Source organism: Corvus cornix, chromosome 3 (assembly GCF_000738735.6).
Source record: "Corvus cornix cornix isolate S_Up_H32 chromosome 3, ASM73873v5, whole genome shotgun sequence".
Classification (NCBI taxonomy): Eukaryota; Metazoa; Chordata; class Aves; order Passeriformes; family Corvidae; genus Corvus; species Corvus cornix.
This window is the reverse complement of record NC_047056.1, coordinates 8,986,071-9,013,752: the sequence shown is the minus strand read 5'-3', so window position 1 is coordinate 9,013,752 and position 27,682 is coordinate 8,986,071. Positions and strand designations below refer to the sequence as shown.

Below are 27,682 nucleotides of genomic sequence, written 5' to 3'. Positions count from 1 at the left end.
TTAAGAAAACACTACATATAATTTTATTTGTAGAATATCAAGTTGAAAACAGATATAAAAACAACTGAACATATAAACTTTACAGGAAACCCAACTAAAACAATAAAACAGTGCATTTTGCTCGATAGTTTAATTTCAGTATGATCTTCAATAAAAACCTTACTCCAATAAACCTGAATATTTCAGCCTTTGTTATCATTTCTCTACTGCATTAAAGAATCCTAAGTCACTTTAACAACCATTCTAATTAATACATCCCATAACACAACAAGTTGCTGCAGTAATTCCCATTGCATGAATGCACATGAACAGTGCTATATATAAGAAAGCCAAACCATTTAAAAAGTGTGACGAGATTTACACTATGAATAAACTGAACACAAACCCAAGTGAACTCTGAAATTACAGAGCTGCGCTAACAAAAAGGCACATTTTACTTTAAGTGTGAATTCACATTTCTAGAAGGTTAAATTTTGTGCCCAGGCAACTTCAAGTCATCACAGAACAATCAGCCAAACAACTCTAACTGCACATATCTGAACTTTCAATAGAAAGATCTGGCTTCTATTTCTTTAATCCAGTTTTATTAAGGAAGAAATTAAATTAGAAACAGAAGGGCTCCCCCTCCCATATTTACAGACTGCAAATTATACGGCTTTCTCATCAGAAATTGTAGTTTTCTTGTCAAATTTTGTTAAGCTTCGTAACTATCAGCACCCTCACAGTTTGGTCAAAGGCCCCACAGACACACAGTCCCTTTTTGTCAGGGCTCCAGTCCAGGCTAGAGATGGGCTGTGTTGACAGTGTCACATTCTGCAAGAGACTAACTGACCCTGCCACCCCCATCTCAGATCCTTCCGAATCCTTCTTCGAGCGCTGGGCTGGGTACTCACTGCCAATGAGAAAAGTAAACCAAAAACAAATACTTAGAAATTTATTGATACAAACACATCATCATCCTCTTTATGTGCTGCTCTATAGATAAGGCAAATAAATGTCTTAAAAGTAATGAATAATCATATCCAGCTATATCTACACTGCATCCTTTAGTAGGTATTTCATGAAAGAAAAAAGGAGGTACGAAATTTTAAATCCTGACACCTCTGCCCTTCATTTTTTAACTGGTTGGCTTTTGCCACAAGCAGAAAAACTTCATCACAACTATGCTTCTGAAGCTTAAGGCACCAGCTTCATTGCATTTAGAACAATTAAAGTATTTTTCCATGTAATGTAAGAAGATGTAGACATAAGACTCATTAAAAGCCAAGGCTTTCCATTTTCTTCTCAGATGGAACTGCTACCATATGAGAATTTTAAGAAACCAGTTTTTTTCCATTTATCACCTTGTTAACCAAGGATATAATTAGATCTTCCTTATGTTAAGACAACAAGGACAAGATTCACCTGTGGTGTGACATTCTCTTAGGGATTAATTCAAGATTCCAGATCAAGTACTGACACTGAAATCACCTTTCTACTGCATTTGTAAGCAATAATTTTAACCAGATATTCTGAGGGTGGAAGCAGGACCCCACTCATCATTTTCAGAAAGATTCTTTCTTAAAACATTAAATGGTTGATTTCTTACTCCTGGCTGGAGAAGTGATCACTTACTATTTCCACAGATGAAGGCTCCCAGATCCTCCACTTGTCATAAATATATCTCTGTTCTGTGGCAGGTGCCGAACCTGCCAAATGGTAGATTTTTGTGCCTAATAAAAAGAAATCAGCATTATACAGAAGTCATTTGGGGATGAACCTCATAGGAAAGGACACAGAATCTTAAAACACAGATCACTTGTACGAAAAGAGCCCAGCCTTCTCATGGTGGATGGTTAATTCACTGTATTGTATCTCTTAAAATCATTACTGGAAGGGAATATACTACAAACACAGTGCAAACACAACAAATAGTCAACAAGTCAAACCTCATCCAGGGCACAGCAAGATCATACAGCAACAGAAATCACTTAGGGAAAAACCCCAACACATGTCCTGTGACTTAATGCATATCTGTCTGCAAATGTCCACAAGGAAAAGCTTAAATGCACTAAATGACCAACAAATGCTATTTTCACATTTTATTACAAAATTATTTATAAATAAATAAAATTTATTATTTTATTCAGTAAAAAAAGTCTTTGATTCAGAGTAAAGTACCTCCAATACCTTATCTGCTTTGAATGATAGTATGGAAAATACTAAGAGATACTAAGTTGAAACTCAGCCTTTTCTAAAAAACGGCAGTCCTAAAGAACTTCACCACAAAAGTGTCTTTTCTTGAATTATCACCAGATTTTGTTCACTAAACAAAAAAACAAAACAAAACCAAAAGAAAAGTTTTACAAAGTAACCTGGGCATTTCTTACCTATTTGTACTACACCTGTAGTAATTTGACAGCATGAATTTAGGAGGTTTGTCTCTTGTTAAGAAATTCTCAGTCCCCCCCATACCTTCTCTGAAACAGAAGCAAAACCTTTGGTTGGATGCTGAGTTCTCATATCAAAAACATGGAATTTTCCCTCAAGCGATGTGGCCACCAGCTTATTCATATTTATATCTTTTCTGTCAAACTCCACACTGCAAACCTGGAAATAGAAAAAGGTAAATTCAGTCTTGTAATTTAGCAACTGTTAAAACAATGGGTGTTTTGTGATTTGTAAATATGTATTAATCATTGGTTATTTCCACAATGACATCATCACGAAATTGGAAATAAACAAGTTCATCTGAAAACATAAATCCACTGAAAAATACCCCATCCTGTCCTGATCAAGAGTGTGAGGGGTACAACTTGCTGAACTTAAAAAAAATTATTCCTTGGTACAATCTCAGCAGAAATGTCTTCTGGGTAAGTTTCACACAGAGTCCTTTTAATTTTTCCATCCTACAAAGGAGCTGGGATTAAAAATACTTTTATGGTTTTCTTACCCCATTCTTAATGTTGGTCTCCCATCGTAGTGACATGGTCTTTAAGTCAAACAGTTTAATGTCCCCATTGTCATATCCAGCACATACGACACGTTCCTCTTGATTGTATGCATTGCCTGGACACAGAGAGAGAATTAATCAGAAAAATAAAACCTCTTTAAGTCTGTAAATTTCAGAAGTCCCAGGCCTGCAGTTTCAACTTACATTTATACAACAACAAAAAGTTACTGTTGGGATACTAAGATTTGGTGAACCAGATGGTTTTCAAACCTGAAGGGTCTAGAAAAATCTTGTGTAGGACACAAGCAGCTTGTTCTTTCCAAAGAAAAATGCAGATCTCACATCAAGCATGGCTGTTTTCTTTAATTAGCTCTTAAGCTTCAAGGGTCTTCTCTTAAATTAAAACCTTAATGCTTGGTAGTTGGAACTACACTATAACACTGATGTGTTCCCTATACATGACAACATTTACACTCCTTCAGGACCACACAGCTGGATATACTGTTTCTACATTCCCAGGCACAAAAATAAAGCTTACACAGCTTATCTGTGAAACCACAGAATCATCAAATCATTTAGGTTGGAAAAGACCTTCAAGATGATCGAGTCCAACTACAAATGGTGACCAAAAGTGATCAGAGATTGAAACATAAATTTAGAAGAAACATAAAGATTTTAGTTATAGGCTAGCTGTGTTGAGATTAGGAAAGAACTTGGGCCCAGTGAGAATTAATTAAAATAGTTAGGAGAGCTGGACCTGAAATGGGTTTTAAGATGTTAGTAACTGATTGCCAAATAACTGATGATCTGTCATTTGCATGTTTGCTTAGCTGTGCTTAGAACGAGGAATAGAAACTTTGATAAGTTGGTGTAGGGAACAAGGACAATTACCAATTTCCTCCCTTGGTGGAAACCCGTCCAAAAGTCACGCAAGAGGAAACTTAGAGGTCACTAAAGTAATTAGGATTGTTAAAGTTCAGAAAGGCAAAAAGGTCAAAATGAGGAAGATGAGTTACTTCATCTTTCTTGGGACCACTGACCCAATTCAAGACCACCGACTCCATTCAGGACACACACTATGCATGCTTAATGACATTTAAGCTCATTTCCATATGAAGCGGAGAATGGGAGGTGTTAGTGTTATGAATATGCATTTGTATTTTGGATATTCATAATATGTGGAAATAAAAAGTGTCGTATTTGCTTGGATTGGGGCCCTGCGTCTTAGGGAGCTATCCCACGCAGCGCCTGGCACCAAATAAAACATACACTTTCTAACTCTAAACTGTTAGAGAGTTTTTGTCCGTCTCAGTTGGATATCGCTATTAGGTCGATATTCATATTTTGGTAAATCAAGATTGAGTCCAAAACCTGTCTTATTTTGAAGAAAAAAAAAGCCACACATAAATTTAACAGTGTAGAAAAGCAAAACCTGCTAAGTATGCATCCATACAAAACAAAGTATTCCATAACATCCTGAAATACATTGATAATCATCAAAGCACAATCATATTAGATGGAGGAATGGTCATAATCTGATCAATTACCAAATGCCACAGTCCAGCAGTCTCTTTTGCTCTCCCCCTGTACAGGTTCCATATTAGCCACAGGAGTGTCATTCTGCCTAGGGTCCCACACCTTCACAGTTCCTGGGAAAGAAAGACAATAGATTTTGTGTTAGGAACACGCTGTCATATTTTGTTCATCTTCCCAGAAAAACCCTTTGCTTTTCATTCTAACCATTCAAAAGACAGGAGCAACTCTTTCAATTCTAGAAAGCCTCACTCTGTTTTGTGGATATAAGAACCACAAAAGCAAACAGAAATAGAGTAAAAGCATTTGTCAATGATGTATTTTCTCTAGCTGATATTTTGCATTTATTCTGCTTTGTATTCCTTCTGTCTCATGCCCAGTGACAAACAGTACCTTTTGCTTATCTGTGGCTTCTAGAAGAATTAGAGAAAATCGGTCCCAAGCAAGGTTCAAAAGACAGTGTACAAAGAACTAGTTGCAACAGCTTGTAACTAGTTCGGATGGCAGACTGTGCCCTGCCATCAAGAGCTTGCAGGCTCAGAGGAACTGGAAAGACTTGCAGAGTTCACTAACTCACCATCTCGACTGCCAGTCACAATTTCTGGTGCACCTTCCCCAATTCCTAAGCCACCTACACCATCTATACTGTTTATGATTTCCTTATGACCTTTCACAGAATACACTGGTATTTCAGGAGCTTCTAAATTCCTAGGCAAGAAAACAAAAGAACAGAAAACATGGCATTTTTCCTTGACACTCAGGATTTGTATAAAAATGAAAGGAAACTTGAGCACAAATCATAAAAGCTCAGATTAATGGTGAGAACAAATATGGATGTCACCACTAAGAACCATGAGTCTTTGTTGGATTCCTTCTTTGGCTACTGCTTTGGACTGTTCTGAAAGGTTTTGCTCTGTTCTGGCCCTCCCTGTTTGTAAAGGCAGTTGTGGGATTCACCACAGCAACAGCTCAGACCCAGTTTTTATGCTGGGCTCAAAAATTAATCACACCACAGATCAAAATACTCCAATTAGCTTTACTTTCAGTAAGTCTATAATTATTATAAAATAACTTGATTCATTGATCCCCACCTAGCTCTGACTACTGCTCTTTAACTTCAGGTGAATATTGTATTCAGCCATGAGTTTCATGGTTCTTTCCCACTGATTCCCATTCTTCAAGAATCCTTCAGAATTTTATTTTACATTTCAACTAGCAACTGTTCCATCTCATTCTTGCTATTCCAACAAGAACCTGTAGTTCCTTGACACAGGTTCCTTGACATATAATAATAATGATAATAAACAGTCCCCTTTTGACACTACTACTTTATTTGATAATCAATTTACCTAGAAATTAATTACACAAATAATTCAGGGACCTAAAGGAAACATTTGAAACTTCAAGATTAAAAATATGTATTTAATCTAGACATGAAATTTAGGTTGAACACAACCTCTTGTTTGTACTCATGCATCCATTCAAAAGCTTATTTTCAGAGGACAACTTCACAGAACTTTTAACAGTTTTTTGTAGCTGCACACAGAAGATGAGAGTGAAGCAGCACTGAATTAAACACTGTGCAGAAATTTTGTGTTGTTTCTACAAAACAGGCATGGTCCAAATACAGTAGCCAGCAAAGCTTGCACTGGGTCTCAACCACAGGCAGCAGGGAGAGCATCTCATGCAAAAGCCACATACAGAAGCCTCTGTTCAGACAGACACGCACAACATTAGGTGAAAAAGCTCCCAGAGAATATCTGTGCTTACCATATGTTAAGGTTTCCATCAAAATCTCCCGTAGCTAAATATCTTTGCTGCAGAGATGTAGCACCAAAAGTTCCACATTTTATAGGTTTGGGCTTTTCGATCTTTTAAATAAAGGAAATGTCTGTGTCAGCACATGGAAAAGGCAAAAACACCCACAGACCACGCAGTTCTTAGGAGTGTACAGGAGCAGGTGTCAGCAAAACACACGTGGGATATTTGGTGCAAAATACTATCAAAATGCTATCAAAAGCAAGCTACGCTTTGAATTTAGTCCTTGTGCATAGAAAAGCAGAGGGTCCAGTTTACTGGTCTTAAAGGTTTGTAGCCTAGTGGGGCCTTATGAACCTGAGGAACTGCTGCGCCTCAGAACAAGCAAACACTCAAAGGTCAGTCTGAGAGAAAAAACCAACCAAACAAAAAAGCAAATAACCAACCAACCAACCAAAAAAAAAAAAAAACCCCAAAACCCAATCAAAAACCAACCAACAAAAAAACCCCAAACAAACAAATGAAAAAACACCCAAAAAAGCCAAACACAGGCAGAAACCAGAAACCCATAACGCAACCCACGAACAACGCAGGAAACACGGCAGTAAACAATCACAGAATCACAGACTCAATTAGGTTGAAAAAGACCTCCGAGATCATTGAGTCCAAGCTATGACCAGACACCACCACGTCAAGCAGACCATGGCACTGAGAGCCACATCCAGTCTTTCCTTAAACATCTACAGGGACGGCGACTCCACCACATCCCTGGGCAGCCCATTCCAATGTCTAATAAACCCTTTTGTGAGGAAATTCTTCCTAATGTCGAATCTAAACCTCCCCTGGTGTAGCTTAAGTCTGTGTAGCTTAAGTCTTGCCTGGGAAAAGAGACAGACTCCTACCTGGCTACAACCTTTCAGGGAGTTGTGGAAAGCGATAAGGTCACCAGTTATCAAAAACCGACAGGGTATCACTGAATCAGCACATTTAACATGCAAATCAGCCCCTGTTTTTTATCCCCGGGTTCTGGACAAGCGTCCTGGCAGCCGTTCCCGAGGGGACCGCGCTCACCTCTCGCAGCAGCTCCAGACGGGCTCCGTGCAGCTCGTACAGCTGGACGAGGCCGGTACCGCGGGCGGCGCTGCCCAGGCACAGCAGGCGGGCGCTCCGGGGCACCCACTTGCAATCGAACACGGTGTAGCTCAGCGCCTGCTGGACGTGCGACACCACCTGCGGCCGCTCCGGACCCGCCGCCACCGACATCCCGCCCCGCTCCGGCCCCGGCGGATGCGGAGGAAGCGCTCGCCAGCCCCTTCCGGCGGCAGCGGCACCACGTGTGTTCCGCGGCGGACATGGAGACCGAGGCGGCAGCAGACGGCGGCTTCACCAGCGTCGCGTCCCGGCGGAGCCGGAGGAAGCGGCGGGCGGGCGGCGAGGAGCCGGCGGCGGGAGCTGCCATGGACACGACGGAGCCGCGGCCCAGCAAGCGGCCGGCGTTCCCGCCCCTGACCGCCGAGGCGCTCGGGGTACGCGGGGCGCCGGGGAAATGCCGCTCCCCCGGTTCTCCGCCGTCCCCCGCCTCACGGCCTGCCTGTCTCTCGCCCCCGGCAGGTTGGGAAAGGCGAGCTGAGGAAGATCCCTGTGCCGGCCAACAGGTACACGCCGCTTAAGGAGAACTGGATGAAGATATTCACGCCCATCGTGGAGCATCTGCAGCTTCAAATCAGGTTCAACTTGAAAACGAGAAATGTTGAGATCAAGGTAAGGGGAGCAACTCCTATTGCCTTCCCCGTTAACTGGAAGAGAAGGTTGTGTGCAGACCTTATAGCACCTTCCAGTATCTGAAGGGGCCTCCAAGGAAGCCGGAGAGGGGCTTTTTGTCAGGAACTGTAGAGGCAGGATAAGGAGTAATGTATACAGCGTGAAAGAGAAGTTGCGTTTGGATGTTAGGAAGAGTTTTTTACTGTGAGAGTGGTGAGACACTGGTTGCCCAGGGATGCCCCAACCCTGGTAGTGTTCAAAGCCAAGCTGGATAAGGCCTTGAGCAGCCTGGTTTAGTGAGAGGTGTTCCTGCCCGTGGCAGGGGGGTTGGGACTAGATGATCTTACAGTCCACTCCAACCCCTTACCATTCTATGATTCTGCCTCCTGAAAAGCAGGGCCTTCTCATGGGTGTTCTTGGTCCACAGACTAAAAACTAGAGAAGTCATAAATCTTATCTAATGCTTGGAAAAATGGAAACTGTGTGGTGTAATCTAGCAATTATTGCTTAGAACAAGTAGTTACTGCAAGTAAAACCCAAAAATACAAATCTGTTCCAGAAAGAGCCAGCAGAAGCTGGGGCGGTGTTCAATTTTTGTAGGAAAAAATTATGTACTGTAGCATTAAGGAAGAATTTTTATCCATGTCTTAGATATGATTTTGTAATTCAGTATTTTCCAGCTATTTAAGGCTACCACAAACTTACCTGACAGAGAACAGTATCTTTTAAGGGGGCACTGAATCTTCTAGTGTCATTGTTTGTGGCAGATGATAAGGGCTCATAGTTTAATAGCATGTGATTTTTCTTCAGTGGGTTGCACTGGAATACCTTAGGGCACAGACACCAGTATAAACCTGTAAATCTTGTAGATGCTCATTCTTTATCCTTATTCCTCCTGAGGAATGTTCACACTAGGAGTTTTTAAGAGCATATCCAAAGTTTTGACATAAAACTTACTGTATTAGCAACGTTGACATGAAATCTTCCAATGTAATAGTGAAAATACAGACAACAACAGGAATTCTGCTTCCTAACCATGAAATGTTATCACAAGTTTGATGGCAGGAACTGGAGGAAAGGTGATTGAATTATCCCTTATTTACACTTCCTAAAAATAACTTCAGGGGAAAGGTAGGGAGGAGCAGAAACTCCTGCAGTTTCACTCAATAACTGTGCAGGAGAAAACCCTGGGATTTTAAAACCACTTTTTGATATGAAATGATGTCTGGTGAAAAGCAAGGTAGTTTTTTTCTTCATCAAGCTGATTTCATTTTGCCCATATCCATCATGAATCTAAAACTTTGAAATGAGTTTCATTCACCTGTTAAGGTATCTATCTGTCATTAGAATAACTCTCCTGCCATCATCCTTCTCTTTCTTCTGCTTTTTGCTGTTGCAGTTTAGTTTGTGTTGGTTTTGGGTTTTCTCCACCAAAAGGGTTTTCCTCAGTCAGTGGTGGTGTGGATTTTCAGCAGCTTCTTTCTTCTCTCCCCTCCAAGCAAAGGCTGATCTTTAAGTCCTGCTCCTAACTTGCCTGGTCTTAATTTGCAAACATAACTTCTTGTCTTGCAGACTTGTCAAGAGACAAAGGATCTCAGTGCTCTGACGAAAGCAGCTGATTTTGTGAAAGCCTTTATACTTGGGTTTCAAGTAGAGGTGAGTCTCCCAACAACCAGATGGTGAGATTGCTCCAGTTTGCTGACCTGTCCCTGACCTTTCTGCAAATTACAGTAAGAAATAAATAAAGAAAAATCCTGAGGTGGTTTTCTAGGAATTAATGTTTGAAATTGTGACTGGAGTAGACATCCAATTTCTTAAGATAATGCTGGATAAAAAAGCACATAATTAAAATTATGAAACAGAGGACATAGGTTGTGTGAGACAAGCATAAAGCAATAATCTCTCTGTGAGGTACTCTGCACAGGTGGAGACTGTTCATTTTGCTTAAGCTCAAGCCAATAACCTCCAGTCTGTGCAAAACTCATGGAATCACAGAATTAACTAGGTTGGAAAAGACCTTTGAGATCAAGTCCAACCTATGACTTCATCAACTAAACCATGGTACTGAGTGCCACATCCAGTCCTTTTTTAAAAAAACACCTCCAGGGATGGTGACTCCACCGCCTCCCTGGGTAGCCCATTCCAGTGCCCAATCACTCTTTCTGTGAAGAACTTCTTCCTAATATCCAGCCTAAACTTTGCCTGGCGCAGCTGAAGACTGCGTCCTCTTATCCTGTCACTGGTTGCCTGGGAGAAGAGACCGACCCCCACCTGGCTACACCCTCCTTTCAGCCAGTTGTAGTGAGTGATAAGGTCTCCCCTGAGCCTCCTTTTCTTCAGGCTGAGCCCCTCCACTCTCATAGGACTTTTGTTCCAGACCCTTCATCAGCCTTGTTGCCCTTCTCTGGATGCATTTGAGCATCTGAAAGTCTTTCTTAAATTGGGGTTCCCAAAACAGTACTGGACACAGTATTCAAGGTGTGGCTAACCAGTGCCAAGTACAGAAGAATGACTTCCCCAGTCCTGCTGGCCACACTGTTCCTGATGCAGGCCAGAATGCCATTGGCTTTCTTGGCCAAGTGGGCACACTGCTGGTTCATGTTCAGTCAGCTGTCGACTAGCACCCTCAGATCCTTTCTGTTTGGCCTCTGTCCAGCCATTCTGTCCCCAGCCTGTAGAGCTGCAGGGGGTTGTTGCAGCCAAAGTGGAGGACCCAGCAACTGGACTTACTAAACCTCCTATCATTGGATTTGATCCATCTATCGAGCCCGTCCCAGTCCCTCTGCAGAGCCCTCCTACCCTCCAGCAAATCAACACTTGCACCCAGCTTGGTGTCATCCAAAAATTTGCTAAAGGTGGACTCAATCCCCTCATCCAGATCATCAGTAGATACTAAGTAGGACTGGGCCTATTGGAGAAAACAAACCCACTTTTTGCAGTGTTGTAGGGGCTGCTCCTTGCTCTAGACCTGTACTGGATTCACTAGCACTGGGGAGGCAGGGCTGAATGCAGGGGCATCCAAGCTGTGTAGGGTTTTCTAGATGGAAATACTTACACTGCTGCTGAAAAATGTGGATTTAACTTCAGCTATTATTTGATAGGTTATATGTATAAAGAGAACAGTAGCTTTCAACTGTGTGGTACTGGAACAAAATAACTTTGCTGATAACAGATCTCCTGCTCTTTTAGGATGCTCTTGCTCTCATCAGATTAGACGATCTTTTTCTAGAGTCATTTGAAGTTACAGATGGTGAGTATTTTCTGCTGCAGCATTCAAGAAGTCACATGTGCATCCTGCAAGTATGGGGTTTTTCTTCTTTCCCCCTGCTCCACTTGTATCACTTGCCCTCAAGGATCAGGAAAGCCAGAAACATCTAATTTTATGTAGTACTGGCACTCCTTGTAGTCCCCTGTAGAGCAGGATCTAAACCTGATCTACTTTATTTCTACCAGTGTTAACTCTGTGCACTTTGACTCCACCAACATGAAGTGCAGTGCCTTCCTCTGCAGTTCTGAAGGAGACTTTCGGATGCCAGAAGCCCTAGGTCAGCACTGGATGCAGTGTGCACTACTAGTTAAAAAAAGCTGAAATCCAGACGGGTCTGTGTTGACCAGTGAAGTTGCTTTCGTAATACTTGGCTTGAGTTGTTTCCAGCAACTTGACCAAGGGAAGCACTGACGGGGATACACATCACTGCTGTTACCCTGGACATGCTATTCTCATTTCAGTCAAACCTTTGAAAGGAGATCACCTGTCAAGAGCAATAGGGAGAATAGCAGGGAAAGGCGGAAAAACCAAATTCACCATAGAAAATGTAACCAGGACACGCATCGTTCTTGCTGACGCGTAAGTACAGACTGACTTCCTCCTAGGCAAAGCACAACCCCTCAGCTAATCCATGCCCTCTGCCAGGAACAAAGATAACTTGAATTTTATGAAACTGTTGTAGAGTAGTAGTAAGAAAAAATATTTAGGAGAATATTTTAGTGAACACAAGTTATTTGACCTTCTGTTATGAGAATGACAGTGTCACCAGCACACGTAGAATTCACTCATTCCCCATAGCATAAGAATTCTTCTTATGAAGAATCGGAAGTTGAACTCACCAATCCATCAATATTTTCCTCCTGAAGCTACTACACTGTTAAATTTGCAAATGGTAACATCTATTTTAAAAGGATTTAGAAGAGCACAGGTCTTACATTGTAGGTTTTGTGGGTTTCGGTTGGGTTTTGTTTACAAGTGTAGAAAAGAAACTAGTACACCTATATGAAATTCCACATTCATCTCTAACCTCCAACTCTCTATTAACTGTAATCTCCTAAATTGCTTTCCGTTAACTACTGCTACTTTGCTTTTTACAGAAAAGTTCATATTTTGGGATCTTTTCAGAACATTAAAATGGCACGAACAGCAATTTGCAATCTAATTTTAGGTAAGTCCTTTTATCTAATCTTAACTACATACAGATCTTGCAGTTTGAGAAACTGCTTTGTGGCTCTCACCATCTTCCCTGGCCTGTCCACACCCACATTTGGAGCAAGTAGCTTGCTGGCAGTTGGCTTGTTGCTCTTAAGATAAAAATTTAGAGAAGCACAGAATCCAGGACTTGCTTTCTGGCTCCGAAACTCGCCACATTGCAGAAAGATGTTCTGCTTTTTTATTTAGTTACAGCATTCCCTAAGGGGTCTTGAAAGCCAAGAGGGCAAGCCACTCTGAAAGCAGAAGTTCAACTCTGCACTTGCAGTAAGACAGGGTGACTGACCTTGACTATCCTTCTCATCCTTTGGCTCAGTCCTCCACTTTTAACATAGGTGTGAGTGCAGCACATCCATTTTTGTGACAGATTATCTCATTTGCTGACTGGATTTGTGCCTTCTTCTGCAGGAAGTCCTCCATCCAAAGTTTATGGCAATATTAGGGCAGTGGCCAGCAGAGCAGCTGAGAGGTTCTGAGCTGCACCACCAAGGACTAGGGCTGGAAGTCCAGGTTCCTGGACACACAAGAAGCCCAGAGCTACAGAAGCCATCAGTTTTCTGGTAGATCTGGAAGCCCAGAAGAAAACCAGGACTGTTTGTGCAGTCTGACTGCCTTTGGACATGTGGTCTGATCTGAACATACCTAATGTTTCTGTCTAGTCATTAAAAGGTATTTTAAATTGTGTCTATATCAAAAGTACATGATTTTACTTGAACAGTCTCAAGCAAAAACCTGCTTCGTTACGGATTTTCTGAACATCAGACTTGAGGCCGCTTCTTCAGAAAGCCTTGGTGTTTAATGTCTTGAGTCTGAAGGAATTGGCAGAGCTAAGCATTTGTAACCACACATCATGGTTTAGTATCTTCCTGAAGAAAGGAGGATTCAACTGGAATAGAGTTCAATAGCAGGTTGTCCACTGAGTCTCTGCTGCTGCTGGAACAATGCATCACATGAAAAAAGGAAGCTGAAGAGGTAAATAATGTATTTGCACTGAATCCTGAATCTGCACATGTATAGATTCCTTAATTCCAAAAAATGATCTGTAAGGACAGCCTAGCAAAGCCAAGAGCCACCAGATTAAGTACTTTCCAGTGTACCGGAGCACCAACAACTGTAAGGACCTGTGTGTCCTCCTTAAAATGCTACATAAGTAGCATAATGCAACAAAAGTAGGGGGAGAAATTGCAAAGACCAGTTCCCAGTATGATTTAAAAATGGACCCTCCTAAACCTGCCAGCCAACCTTCTGTGAAGTGTCTTGCAAAATAATTCAGTTCAGGCTTGGGAACGAAAAGAAAAATTGAAATGAGATTATCAAACACATGGAAGTTGAGTAAGCATTTAGGTCAGTGTCCAAGTTTCCAGAGCAGTACTTCACAGTATGGGATTATCACTGCAGCCAAATTGATTGAAGCCTTCAGTTGTCAACAGATTTTAAGACTTGCTGAGTTACCTAAACACACATTGTTTAGCAGTGTGAGCTATCCAGGGGTCAGCATGCCCATTCTGAGCAGCTCCAGGTGCACGCACCTGATCACTTATGTTTTCTGTTCATTGGCTGCTTATGTCATTTATTTCAATTAGCTTGAAAGATACGGGAGAGTGAGGCAAGAGCACACAAAATTAATGTTTATCCGAAATCAGGTGCATACCAACACTGACCCAAAGCAGCAGAAGGGAGAGGGCAGCACCCAGAAGGTCCAAACACCTGCACCCCCCCCAAAGAGCACAGCACAGAGCTGCTGTGAAGGGCATACCTGCGGCACGGAGGGCTGGTGTCATCAGCACAAGCCTCAGACCTTTTCCTGAGAAAGGAACTGCCTTTCATTCTCCACCTACATTAATGTTAAGGTGTGTTGGTTTGTTTTGTTTTTTAAACCACTTTCCACAGGGATTTCAAACAAAGTATGTTATCCACTTCGAACATTTGGCAAAGAGAACCAGATGTGCCTTTGAAGAACCTCAACATGTCTTGAAACACTGAAATAAATTCCGAAGTTTTCAGCAGACTGCACCCTGTAGTTTTTCAGTACATCTTAATAATCGAGGAGTGGACAAAGAAATATGAACAAGTTTTCTTCAGAGCAAGGTGCAGAGCTACTTTAAGGTGAACAGGAAAGGTACTGAGCACCCCAGTCAAGGTTCAAATATTTTATTTTGTATTCATACAGTATGAAGATTCTTATAGTTCCCACAACATATGATGTAGCATGCAGAGGAGAAACTAAACATTCAACATAAATCATTTTTCCCCACACAAACTAAAAAAAAAAAACCTCATCCCTCCCCTTCCAGTCCCCCTAAGGAAATAACATTAGCACTAATTTCTATAATGCCAGCCAAGATATGCACAAGCAAGAAAAACTGAAAGCATTTGCTAAAATGTTTGTAACAAATACTTATGTACAAAAAATTCACAAAAGACTAATTCCCCCTTGAAGCAGAGCACATGGCAGTTGACACTGGAACAGATGCAACCACTGGCTGGGATTATAAACCACGTACTGATCCAGAGGAAGAAAAAAGTTACATGTAGTGGAGATTTTTGTTTTGAACATTAACATTTACCAAAGTTTGGCAACATTATCTTTTTAATTATGCAAATTATGTAAACAAGAGGAACATTTCAAATTGATCTACATGCAAAACTTCATGTCATGCAAGGACACTAAGCACCTGGATTTCTCTCTCACAGACAGAGCCCATGATGTGCAGCACTCAGTTGAAGGAACAGCTATGGCAGACAGGTGCTCAATTGAAGAGGTTCAGACAACCTGCACTTTCCACTGCTCATTATAAAACAATTTTTTTTAAATAGAAAAACTACTATACAGGAAAGATGTACTGTCCTAAAAAATCTAGCAAATGTTTTTCTTCCAGCCAATAGTACCACTGCAGAAAAGGGAAGGGATGATATAAAGTTGTAAAACATGGCTCGCTACTTTTATATCACACAAATATATCAAGTTACCTTCCATTACAAATTATGATATGGACAAATCTAGAAAAGAAAAAAAAATTCTCCAGGAAAAGAACTGGAGAACCACAAGAGGTATAAATTTAGATAGTGTGAAGTTTTCCTCCTCTATGGCATAGGTTAACAAGATTTCCCCCCTGTATGAATCATATATACATATATATATAAAATATTACCAGTTATTTAGCTACCTGTAGTATTTTTTAAATGCAGGGGGGAAAACTATCATGGTTGAAACAACAGAATTTAAGTGGCAAGAACATTTTATAATCTTAAGTACTGTATAAAATAAGTAGATGGGAATTCTGCACAGTTATGTTGATCCTAATTTCATTAAGCTAAGCACAAGAGAAAATCATGAATGCGTCTACCACCTTAAGCAGCTGTATCTAAACTGAACCCAGAACAGCAGAGTTGTCTTGGCTTCAGGACAGCTGTAAATGCTCCCAGTTCCTGGGTGACAGAATCTAACAGCCATCAAAGCATTCCGCAGTCACTATATGCACAGGAGGACTAGTTCTTGGCAGTAGCATTAAACTATATTCTCATATCAAGTAGAACTGTACTAAGTTATTTAGCAAAGAGACACAGTCCCTGGTAATATATTAACAGGTATAAATAAATTTAGTCTCCCGTGTTACAAAAAAAAAGTAATTAAGGTGATTTAATAAGAAGCAATGCTTTGTCAGCCATTCAATATATAGAAACATCTGAACAGTCACAGGAAAGGAAAAGAGTTGACCTAAGACCCAGTTAAAATTTTACATTCTTCTACTATATATATAAAACTGTGTGAAATAAAAGTAAGGATGTATATCCATATATTGAACTGTTAATATTCTGCTTGGCACTTTGTACTCTAGTTTTGTTTCTGAATCAAGTATATTAAATTAAAGCCCACCTAGCTACTACATATAGAAAGCTACATATATATCTATATATAAATACACACACACATATATATATATAGATAGATATTTCCTTGTTATAAAAGATGAAGAAAAATAAATTAAAAAGCCAACCCCTTCCCTTTCTCCGCCACACTGATATGCTCTTTCCATCTTTGCTGTCCTTCAGACTTTAAAGTGCTACACTGAGTTATTGAGAGAATAAAAGTTCAATAACACTTAGTTGGCTTCATGAGGCTCATGTTGGAAAATGTGGCTTCACAGAGAAAAATACTTCCATTTAAATACACAGAGAGCATTGCTGGACGTCTGGAGCAGATCTTCAGAGATGGAGAAGAAAGCAAAAGTGTTGGGTGGTGCCCTACAGAGTCACACATCTACGACCATCTTTTTGTGGATATCTAGGCCTCCTACAACCTGGGAGAAAAATAAGGTTCAGAAAGATGAGAACTGAAAGTTAGCAAGGTACAAAGAACACATTCAATAGATGCATTGAGGTCAACCATAAAATAAAGGCAGTACCTTCCCTCCAAACTGATTTACGTTTTACAAGTACTGTGAGAGATAAAATTAATTATGTACAAACCAAGGTAGTTCAATATTAGTACAATTACACACTCAAGGGCCTGAAAACCAGTGCAAATAACACAATTTTGGCATTCCTCTCCATCTCTTATTATGGCCTTGCAGTATGTTTGTGCACGTTAAATAAAATGGTGACTTCGAAACCACCCTGTAAAACTGTGAACCTTCCCAGGAGAAGGAAAGGGCCTTAGGAACAGCAGCAGGATTTCATACAGAACTGCACACACCCAAAAAAGAATTACCAGTGTTCACAGGTGTGTGATCCATGCAGAACAGAAGGCAAAGGAAAGCTGCCATGTACAGAGGAGCGTTTGATAATGCAGGAACAAAATTCAATGGCCAAATGGTATTTGCCAAAGACAACAAATGAAAAAGCATTTTTGTAGATGCACAGGACAAGATTCAGAGAGGGTAAAATGCAAGAAAAAGGGTAAAAGGTTTTAGAACTGGAAAGTGTCCTGTCAGGAGGTCAACAAAAACTTAAGAAATTAAAAGAAAGGAAAAGGAAAATCCATCAGTAGCACATGACAGGAAACCTGGGCAGAAGCCCAAGGACAAAAGAAGATGCAACATCACATTTGATGGATGGCAAAGATGACAGCCCAGTGCAAGAAATAAACAAGTAATGCACTAAATCCAGGCATTTGCAGGCTGTAGCTCTGACTCCTTTGCAGATGAAGTTTTTTTTACATGATGTCACAAAAATAATTAAACTTAAAAAAAAAAAAAAAATCCCCGAAATGCAAACAATAGAACCTTTTCACTTTAGTAGTTGGCGGGATGGCAGATTTCCACCACCCACCCTCCCCCCCGCCTTCTTTTTTTTAGAATTCACATATTTTTTTGAGTATGAACAAGTTATGTTTGAACTGAACTTGTAAATTCAAAGATTAGGGAAAATAAAGCAATGCCCAAACCATGCTATCAAGCGTATCTTCCTTAATATACTGTTTAAAAGTTGATGCGTAAACACTCATTATTTCAATTTTCAAAGTTTCAAGATTCAATGTGTCATTTACTTTTTTTGAGAAAAGAATTTAAAACTTGCTGTCAACTAATTAAATAAATATACCACATGGGTTGAAATCAATCCCTTCAAGCATTAAATGCTACATTTAAGCATTCTGTTCTAAGTTCTTAAAACGTGCCTTTTAACTGTTTACTCTTTTTCCAGAGCAGCACTTGAGAGGCTATTTTTTTCTCTCTGTAAATGACAAAAGTTTTCTTTAGAAGTTACTTACAGCACAGAATTCTTCAAAGGATATTCTTCCATCACCATCCTTATCTGCATTAATTATGGTTTTATCTACAATTTGCTGTAACTGAGTGTCTTTGAGATTGTTCCCAACCATCATCTTCAGCACCTGGAAGAGCTCTCCATTTGAGATATAACCATCTTTGTCCATATCATAAATGCGAAAAGCAACTGCAGAAGTAAAAAAAAAAAAAAAAAAAAAAAAATCAAAGATAAATAAACCAACCATTTAGTAGCAACTGTGGTTGGAAAAGAATATATACTCACTTTAGAAAATGTCTTAGCACCAGCAGTAAGAGAATTCTATAAACACCAAAAAAGAAAGTCTTCCCCACCACAAGTAAGGCACCCAGGCAGCAAAAAAATTACATCTTCCAGGAAACATGACTCAAAATCTGGTTACTTTGCTGCAAACAACTTGGCATCAAGACTGAATTTACTTTTAAACATTTGAATCTTAGTTACTGGAAGCTACATCCATAACCAAACCTGTCTCTTTTCTAGTCCAAAAGCCTGAGTCTGGAGATGCAGTTCTGAAACTAGAATTTAATGCTTTTCTACTGTAATAGCAAAGAATTGAGTATTGTTCTTAGGCCCTGTAAGTTCACAAACTATGCAGCAAGCTGTTCTTAAATGAATTTACTTTTTTAAAAAACAGAAAGCAACTGAAATTCTTCAGAAAGCAACCAAAGTCCTCCAACCTTCCCAGCAGAAAAGAGTGCTGACAAATTTTCACACAAATAAATGACAAAATGTGCAAAAAGCTTACAATCTACTTTCATTATTTTCCACTTTACATTCCATTTTACAACAATCTGGATTTGTCAATTTCTTAACTTACAAAAGTATATTTTTGAGGATCAGAAAATTTTTGTTAAGGAAAAATCAAAATACTTACACCTCAACTTCTGTTCTTTATCTCCTTTGACACTGAACTGGGAGACTCCTTCTATGAATTCTAATTAATGCAAGGAAAACATGTACAAGAAAGTGTATTTTTTAATAAACAAAGAAGTCAACATTCAGAAAATTTTAGAAATTGTAAGAAGAATCTAAATTATTCTCAAATTTTTAAAATATTGCCTACCTTGTGACACATAAATGTCTGTGTACTTTGATATTTTAACGTTCTTCAGTGGGAGGAACCCCAAATCCAATGCAGCACTCACTAAACAGACTTGGTCACACCAGGATTTAAGTAATTTTGTTGCTGGACCTTCACAAGAACCTGACAGAAAACTCTAAGATCTTTACTAAAGCTACTCCAGTTGGGACTCTAATTGTACAACTCCTCTCAATGTTACAAATGTTCTCAATTTAAAGAATTACATTGAAACTGAAAACTGCTTTTAAAGAAATACCAAAATAGTATTTTTCTATAAAAGAAAATTGATTTTGCCAACTTCCTGTTCCCTCCCAAGAGGAACAGCCCTCGATAACTGTATTAATCACAGCTCAACGTCACAGACAACATGATCCTCATTGTTCATGACTACCTATTTTTTACAAGGGAATTTTGAATAGTTCCATGCAACCATTACTGCTTTCAATCAAAACTCAACATTCTGGTTATACTGTAGCTATCCCTACAGAAATTTAAGGGGTTTTCCAAAGGTTAGCAGCTCTTGTATATTAATACCTTATCTAAAATGTCACCCTGTCAGTATACATAAAATTCAAGTACTTTCTCCAGTTTAAAAAAAAATGCAAGAAAAATCAGTATTTCTTAGCTCTATTTAGTAGTGTATTTGCTCCAATAGTAACAGAAATTGTATCTTAACTTCTACAAGGCACACACATCCACCTGATCCATTTCACGTCACCTTCTCTAGTCATAAGGAACAAGAAATACTAAGTATTTTGTATTTGAACAGAACTTGTACAAGTGCAGTACTTGAAGAGAAGTTACAAACATTATCACTTCTAAGGGTCAGAGACTGTTTAAAGATGAACTAGTAATGAAGATAATAACCTGCTGGCCCTTTTAATCATGAATATTTAAAATCAGTCTAAAATTTTCAGAAATGTACTAAATCGAATCTTCTAGGTTGTTTGGATTTTTTTTCTTCAAGTGTCAATCTAAGATCTACCTAAAAAGAATCCCATAAAAGAAGTACCAACAGAAAAACCTGAGCTCCTTTCTATTTTCTAAATACTCCAACAAAGGACAGATTTTATTTGGGTATTTGGATAAATACAACTTATGCAGAAACACACCACTTAGCCTACCCCGCTTTCTTCAGTCTCTCCTCAGCATCAAAATGAAGAGTCTAAATTGGTGTACTTTAAGAGATACTCAGTGAGTAGTCCTCAGTCACATGACCTTAAAAGCTATTACTAAACAATTTGCTCTTTTAAACATTTCACTCAGAAGTGCCTTAATGCACCAGAGAAACTAGTTTTACTGGTATTTAGTTTCACTAGGAATTAGCACCTTATTTTCATTAACAAATCTTCTTCAACTTTCCTCTTTCTGATGAAGAAAAATATGAATTCTAAAGCTCCAGGAATTCTGAAGTACCACCACCTGTCACAAAACACTGTGCCTTACCTTTGAAATCCACTTCTCCATTGCCATCTGTGTCAAATATATCTATTACTCGCTGTACTAACGGGTTCTGTTGCAATTCAGGTAAAGACATGAACTCTTCCACGCTCAGAGAACCAGAGTTGTCCAAATCAAGCTTCTTAAATCTCTTTCCTAGTCGTTTTATCTCATCAGCATCAACTGTAATGAAAAACAACCCCATACTTATTCTCAGAAAGGCTTCAGTAAACCCTTTGCCGTTAAACACAAGGCACATTTAATTGCTTTCCTACAAGATTTTCTCCTACTTTATTATAACTATTAAATACCTATAAAGATAACATGAAATTCTGACGACAAACACAATTTTATTTTAAATAAGACTTACCTTTTTTCCTCCCTGCACCTGCCATGATGCAGTTAGCCTTGTGACTCACTGAATATCACATGCTGACACAACATTTTGAAGGATTGAGGATGCTTAGCTAGTTAGTTCTTAGTCAGATGGCTCTTACAAATACCAGGTATGAAGAAATTAAGGAAGAGACCAAGTGTTCCTTGAAGGAGCTAGCATTATGTTTACACTAGACTAACATAGTATGTTAGAAAGACAATTATATCCAAGTTATTAGCAAAACTAGTGCTCTTCAGCACAGCAAACATGAGACCTCCTGGGATATGTGTCAAGTTAAGCAGGTTAAGAGTCCTACTGTTTACCAGTTATCTCTCACCTACTCAAAACATCCCTCTGACTGACCTAAGATCATTTTTCCTCTTCATCACAAACAGGAAATAGGCACACCTGTAGCCCCGACCTGCATACAGCTTTTTTTTTTTTGTCCCAGAAATTAAAGTAGGTTTAGGTTCTGCAGCAGCACCTCTTCATCTAATCTCTTCAAATTTATAGAGAATCTCAATTAAACATCTGATTATGCCAGGAATAGACTAAATCTGTTAATCCATAAAAACAATTACAAGAAATCTTGTACTTTGCTACTGCTGAAAAGCTTGAAAAAATTTCCCCATAATAACCTGAAAATACCCTGTCAGCAACTTCATTTACAAGACCCAAGTTTGTTCACATGTTGCTCACCATTTTTGGCTGTGAAGGAGGAACTGAGGTTCTTAGGAAGCCTAGAAGGAGCCCAGCACAGAGCAAACCACAGCAAACATACCTTGCAGAACCTGACGCTGGCAAATTCCCCGTACCAACCTTAACATGAGCAGCTTCTTCAATGTTTCTTAGCTCCATTTAGTAGTGTATTTGCTCCAATAGTAACAGAAATTGTATCTTAACTTCTACAAGGCACACACATCCACCTGATCCATTTCACATTAATACCTTCTTAGGTTTTTGTAAAAGTGCAGCATAAAACCACACAGCTCTGAGTCTTTTGATGTTTTGAAATTGCAGCCAACTCAAGGACCTGATCCTCTACCAACAGTAATGAACTTCCACTTCAATTCCTTGATATCCTTGTCTAAAATCCAATGAGACACAGAGTCCTCAGAACTGTACTATTTCAGAACGAAAGACAGAGCCTGCCAGAACTCCAAAGGCACAAGATGATTTTCTGTCAAGACTTATTTTTTCTGAATGGTAAATTCTGACATTCTGCAGTTAGTCTGTCTTGGTTAGTCAGTTACGGCTTGCAACCGCAGAGGCAAAGGGCAAAAAACAGTCTCCAGTCCCAGAATAATCTTCTCTTTGCTGTGCCAGAAAGTGATGGACCTGATTCTCCCTCTAGGACCATAAAAGTAAGACTAAACATAATCTGCTTTCCTCAGTTGCTAGTAAGCAGTGTGGTATTTCATGTAATTAATCTCTCGATTGCAGTGAAATATTCCTTTTACCCCCAGTTTCTGCAGAAGCCTTGAACAAGACTGGAGATGTGCCCTGAACAGTATGACACCACAGCAATGGCAGGAGCACACTGCACAGCTACCCAAGAACCCCTCCAGATGACACAGCAGGAGATGTAGATGTAGAACATCATCATGTGACTAAATGAAGACAGTATTAAAAAGGAATGGCAAAACAGAGCTCCTCGGGCAATTTTATGAGTCCATCAGCACAAAATGCTGCTTCTCACCAACACACTGAAGGTATTTGCCAACTTTTGCTTCTGCACACAGAAACTCTTTTGCTTCCATTCTTCCTCACTCCCAGTCCTGCCAGTGGACAATTACTGGGCCCACCCCAGTTTAATGTAAAGATAGCACGTTGGCAAGCTGCAAATGTGGAAAATTCATTTTTAGTGCAAGCTCTACTTGCAACTCACATAGAAGGAGTTGATATCCTCAAAGAATTCTCACCACACAAGCATTTGAAAAAGCATAAAAATATTAAGGGTGGCTTATCACACTACCTACATAAGCACATTTTCCCTTGTAAAATAAGTGTATGAATAGACATAATTTATACCCATATTACTTCACTTTAAAACAACTAAACAGCAAATTGAAAGTAGTATCTATGGTGTATATAATGCACTGCCAGTTTCTTACAGATCAGTGGAATCTCACTTCCAATATTAATAGAAAGACTAATCTTTCCATTTTGGTGAGTTCTCAGGCCTCCTAAGCAACCTGAAATACTTCCTAGTTCTGCAGTTTCACAAAATCAAAATGGAGAAAAATGATAGCAGCATTAACACAGCTGGATCTCGTCTCCCTTGCCACAAAAATGAATGAGTTAAGGAACTGCAAGTTCTATAACATTTCTAAGTAACATGTAAAAAACTGCTAAGTACCAAAACACAGCGATGACATCTTCACAAATTAGGATGTAAACACAGAGCTGCCTGAAGCAGGACTACAGACCTCTGATCATTAGGTAACATCATTTTCTCACAACCCAGAGGTCGCATTAAAGAAAGTCTTATTTCATTACTTCAGTTCCATTTCCTGGTTTGGGAGCTCAAGTCCATGCTATTTTTTCCTCACAAATATATGAGCAAAGACTGAAAAGTGACACCCAGAGTTCTGTTAGTGTTCTGCTACAAAGTGGAGCTAATTACCACATACACGAGTCACACACACGCTGCTACACAGCTTAAATTGGCACAAGCTGGCACAAAAGACAGACAAGACCAACTCTGCCATTGCAGAGAGACAAGACCTCCCACACAAGATGTGCTAAGAAAACAAACTTTGTCACAAAGGTATTTTATCTCAAGTTAATATATCTCTAGCAGGAACTACCAATACGAACTATAAAAAGAATATGTTCTTGAGGCACTCGGAAATTGATCCACCGGACACAGTATTAACAAGCAATGCTGCTCTGCCATCGTCTGCTCGGCACAAGAACCACTGCCGGGTTAGCTAGCCTCGCATTTATAGTTAACAAGATCCTGAAATTTACAAACTAGCAAGTGTAAGAGAAGAAATTTGTTTTGTTTTCAAGATTGTACAAGGAGGTCAAGATTATGGATGATAAAGATAAGAATCAGATCACAGGAAGGGGAGGAGGTTGCAGAGGCATGTAAGAATATTTCTCAAGAATGTTAGCGTTTTGCTGAACTGTAACAAAGCAACAGCTGCCTCAATTATGAAATTAAGGAGTCCTGATACTTTAAAAATGTTAATTACTCTTTCTCCACATATACACACATCCCATTTCATAGCTCATACCACCTCAACTCCAATGCACAGTCCAGGTAAAAGTATCTAGCAGCAGTTTCTACTAGAAATAGGATTACAAATTTCTCATTCCAAACAGTGAAACATTCAAGCAGAGGGTTTGCCTGCACTGGAGATCTGAGAGAGGTTCTTTCCTTGAGGGGAGAAAAAAAACCAAGTCAAAGAACAGTACTGAAAAAAATCAGTATCTCTGCCAAAAGCTGACCAAATAGTGAACTCTTCCAATGTTTTGTTTCTGGCAATTGATAATCCGTGAATGACAGCTCCTGGAGGAGAAAATAATGAAAAAGCAAAGTAGATGCAGGACTAAGAAAATTTCCTTTAATAGTTCCTGAGCATAAAAACCTCTGTTCCTAATGAACATAACTGGATAAACATCTGGAGACCACTGTGTTCACAACTGACTGTATGAGATTTCATATCAGAATCTCATTATTTTTCCTTAAATATATTGCCATGAAATCCCTTCCACAAGCTGAATTTTAAAAAGCTTATACACTTGAAAAAAATTTGTATTTGAGTAGCATCTCTGTCTTCATAGAACAGCCTGAAGAAGTAAGAATATAAATATAAAATAAGGGATGAATACATTACAGTATAAAATGGCTTCAATTTGCATACCTTCTATCTATTCTTTCTTCAGTTCGCAGTCTTCATTTCTGGCGACTCTCCCGCCTAAGCTGAATTAACCTAAAAACTGTGTAGGTCTTCTGGGGTTTAATGTTTGTTTCTTTGTTCTCCTTTGGATTTTTTTTAAAGGAAAACATCATACATTTATGTGTAACAGCAATTTCAATAATATCTTATCCATTTTTTGTTGACATTATCTCCAAGAACGCACACATACAACAGTTCCCATCCAAGATGGATGTTCCCATTTTTTACAAGACCTTTATTTTCCTTGTCCTTATCAACAGACTTTCTTAAAATTCCACATAGCTCTCACTGAAGAACAGAGCACTAAATTAAATTTTTAGTGTCTGAACAAAATATGACTTTGCGCCCACGCAAACTTTCTTAAGTACTGCTGGAAATGCAAGGCACAAGATAGTTCAGATCAAGGGAAAGCTTCTGAGCTGAAAGGACTGATGGTGGCAGTAGCAGACAGAATTTTAGAAGACCAGCTCAGGAGACCAGGACAAATAAAAACATTAGGAAATCTAGGAAGTCCAAGTTCACAGTAGTGTAAAAAGGGTGATACCACCACTGAGGAAAATCAGGAGGACTGAGCTTTGTTCACACTGTTTGAGGCACAGTTTGCCTGTGACTCATCACCACATTCTGAGCAACCCTGAGCATTCCTCTACCTCAGATCCGAATTAGCCTTTTTAGTGCTGTGCTCCCCAGATGACAGGGGGCTCTGCTCTGTGCTTCCTATGCTTTTCAGCAGAATCAGACAGTATTCCATCAGCTTGGCACTGATGCCTGAGCTCACAAACTTACCAAGTGGCTGGAAATAATAACTGCTAAGTGCTCTTCTTTAAAACGCTTTGTTGGCAGTCCTGTACCAACATCAAGTTCTGCACTGTTCTAAAACACATGGAATTATTTATGTTTATTTCATAATCCATTTTGAGTTTTGTTCCCCTTGTAATTAACATAAGGTGGGTGCTAAGTAGTTCTGGTAGTAAGGAGTTTTTTGTTAAAGAACTATCAGTACTTTCAAAAGATTCCTCTTCCATCCAAGTATTAAAATTCTTAGGGCCAACACCTGCTTCATCTCTTCAATTCCTTTGCATACATCTAAAAATACGATGAATCACATTAAAATGCTTCCAAGAAACTACATGCAAATACTTTGCCTCACTCCCATTTTAGTGCAGGAGTCTTATCTCCCAATTGTTCACTTTCTAATATGCTGATCCACACGACTGAGTTCCTCACTCCTTCCCCCCAACACAGCAGTAGGGGATGATCCATCACACTTTAAACCAATTCTGTTTCTAGTTGTTATGCATGTAACTGATGCTCAGATAAGACTGTAAAAACTATTCAAGTGGCAACTCGAAAAGCTTTATTAGAAGCCTATTTCAGTGTGCTCTATGTTAAAAACAGTAATTTCTGAAAAAAAATTAATATTTTTTCCAGTTAACATAAAGGTACATAGCTAACTTTTTATTAATGTGAGAGCCAAAAGTAAAGAATGCCTTAAAACTACAGATTTCTGAAATCCACTACATTCACTGATGCTTTAACAGGATAATTGTTTACATATTAAGAAGCATTGGGCATCCATTGCTGCAAAGTACACGATATACACACAGGCATCTGCAAAGGGTACAGACCATGGAAAAGCTGCACATCTCTCACCAATTAGGTGCTAAGCACTTCTGAAATCTAAATGTTTACCTAAATGTTTAAAACTGTATTTAAAAGGTTGGCTTTTCAGCTACTCTTAGAATACTGGCTCAAAGGTTTAACTAACAAAAACCAGACCAGAGTGTGGTCACAGAGAGCCCTATTTCCACTTATTTTTTAAACATGAAATCATTATAGACAAGAGTATTTCTAAGGTATTAGGAAAAATATTGTCTAAATCAAACATGTTCTGAAATGAATTTTAAATGTTTCCAGACTAATTCCCCCAGAAGAATTGGGATTGCAGAGATCTCAAAATAAAACAGACCTTCAGCAAAACTCTCACCTCTACCTACAGTCTCATCTGATTCACAAATATAACGTTTCAGAGTAGCAACCAAGTCAGCCATTTCAGTCTTGGGAGATCCGGTTTCAAAAAGATGACGCCCTTGAGAACACTTCAACCACTTGTCTTGTCTATGCTTACACACAGCTGGCCTAATCCTCTTCATGACTTCAGATGTGTCAATTACAATTTCCTAAGTTAGAAAAACTAGTCTCCTTGTCCTAAAATCCAAACACTCTACAAAAGAGTGTTTATATTAAAAATACTACACTAAAAACTATTCTTTACTCTATTACAAAATAGTTTTCTCCACATCTTTTTGCTATGATAAAATTTTCTTATGGATAATTTTACAGATTTTGGCTGACATCGAATTTTCACCATGGAAAGCAGTGCTAGGTTTTCAGCAACTTCTGGCACAGCACAGCTGAGAAACAAAACCAAACCACTTCAAGGAATCCAACAACACTAATTCACCCACTGAGAAGAACTAATGTTCTAAAATGAAAGGTTAAAAGCATATGCTTGACTGTTTAATGGTGTGCATCCTCTCCAAAGTATCCTGAATTTGCTTCACATAACTGCCAACTTTAACACAAAAATATTCTTACAAGACACCAAAGTAGCAACTGCAGCACCAAGCAGAGGTTATGACCCAATGCCTCCATGCAAATAGCA

The 27,682-nt window shown here is 39.3% G+C and overlaps 3 protein-coding genes across 7 annotated transcripts in view; 1 reads left to right on the top strand and 2 right to left on the bottom strand.

The window, feature by feature from the left end:
- On the bottom strand, positions 1 to 7,523 carry DNAAF10 (dynein axonemal assembly factor 10). 3 transcript variants are annotated; one of them, XM_010410989.2, is made up of 8 exons: positions 7,295 to 7,523; positions 6,236 to 6,336; positions 5,043 to 5,173; positions 4,480 to 4,581; positions 2,933 to 3,048; positions 2,455 to 2,589; positions 1,615 to 1,712; positions 1 to 892 (listed from the first exon to the last, which is right to left on the bottom strand). In XM_010410989.2, the coding sequence occupies exons 1-8, from the start codon at positions 7,484 to 7,486 to the stop codon at positions 685 to 687; spliced, it is 1,083 nt and encodes a 360-aa protein (XP_010409291.2). In that variant the 5' UTR covers positions 7,487 to 7,523; the 3' UTR covers positions 1 to 684. The 3 variants fall into 3 exon arrangements, with proteins under 3 accessions (XP_010409291.2, XP_039424818.1, XP_039424819.1); XM_039568884.1 differs by lacking the exons at positions 5,043 to 5,173; positions 6,236 to 6,336 and having other exon boundaries at positions 7,295 to 7,506; XM_039568885.1 differs by lacking the exons at positions 5,043 to 5,173; positions 7,295 to 7,523 and having other exon boundaries at positions 6,236 to 6,334.
- Positions 7,524 to 7,544: 21 nt separating this feature from the next.
- PNO1 (partner of NOB1 homolog) lies at positions 7,545 to 14,470 on the top strand. The gene is made up of 7 exons (XM_039568888.1): positions 7,545 to 7,749; positions 7,835 to 7,984; positions 9,557 to 9,640; positions 11,174 to 11,234; positions 11,714 to 11,831; positions 12,350 to 12,420; positions 12,873 to 14,470. Exons 1-7 carry the CDS (start codon positions 7,576 to 7,578, stop codon positions 12,938 to 12,940), a joined length of 726 nt encoding a protein of 241 aa, XP_039424822.1. The 5' UTR covers positions 7,545 to 7,575; the 3' UTR covers positions 12,941 to 14,470.
- Positions 14,471 to 14,599: 129 nt separating this feature from the next.
- The window catches only part of PPP3R1 (protein phosphatase 3 regulatory subunit B, alpha), a 39,111-nt gene continuing 26,028 nt past the window's right edge, over positions 14,600 to 27,682 (bottom strand). For 2 of the 3 annotated variants that reach the window (XM_039568889.1, XM_039568890.1), the window contains 4 exons: positions 20,740 to 20,916; positions 19,087 to 19,146; positions 18,175 to 18,359; positions 14,600 to 16,765 (listed from right to left, as the gene is read on the bottom strand). In XM_039568889.1, coding sequence (XP_039424823.1) covers positions 16,718 to 16,765; positions 18,175 to 18,359; positions 19,087 to 19,146; positions 20,740 to 20,916 — 470 coding nt within the window. In that variant the 3' untranslated portion in view covers positions 14,600 to 16,717. The remainder of the gene's footprint in view (positions 16,766 to 18,174; positions 18,360 to 19,086; positions 19,147 to 20,739; positions 20,917 to 27,682) is intronic. The other variant, XM_039568891.1, reaches the window with a different exon arrangement.

Bases quoted from the DNA above. Each gene is read 5' to 3' on its own strand.
- PNO1 (XM_039568888.1), top strand. From the start codon at position 7,576: ATGGAGACCGAGGCGGCAGCAGACGGCGGCTTCACCAGCGTCGCGTCC. The intron at 9,641-11,173 runs GTGAGTCTCCCA...CTGCTCTTTTAG, and splicing joins TACTTGGGTTTCAAGTAGAG to GATGCTCTTGCTCTCATCAG. The intron at 12,421-12,872 runs GTAAGTCCTTTT...CTTCTTCTGCAG, and splicing joins AATTTGCAATCTAATTTTAG to GAAGTCCTCCATCCAAAGTT.
- DNAAF10 (XM_010410989.2), bottom strand. From the start codon at position 7,486: ATGTCGGTGGCGGCGGGTCCGGAGCGGCCGCAGGTGGTGTCGCACGTC. The intron at 5,174-6,235 runs GTAAGCACAGAT...TTTCTTGCCTAG, and splicing joins GATGGAAACCTTAACATATG to GAATTTAGAAGCTCCTGAAA. The intron at 2,590-2,932 runs GTAAGAAAACCA...TTCTATTTCCAG, and splicing joins AGACCAACATTAAGAATGGG to GTTTGCAGTGTGGAGTTTGA.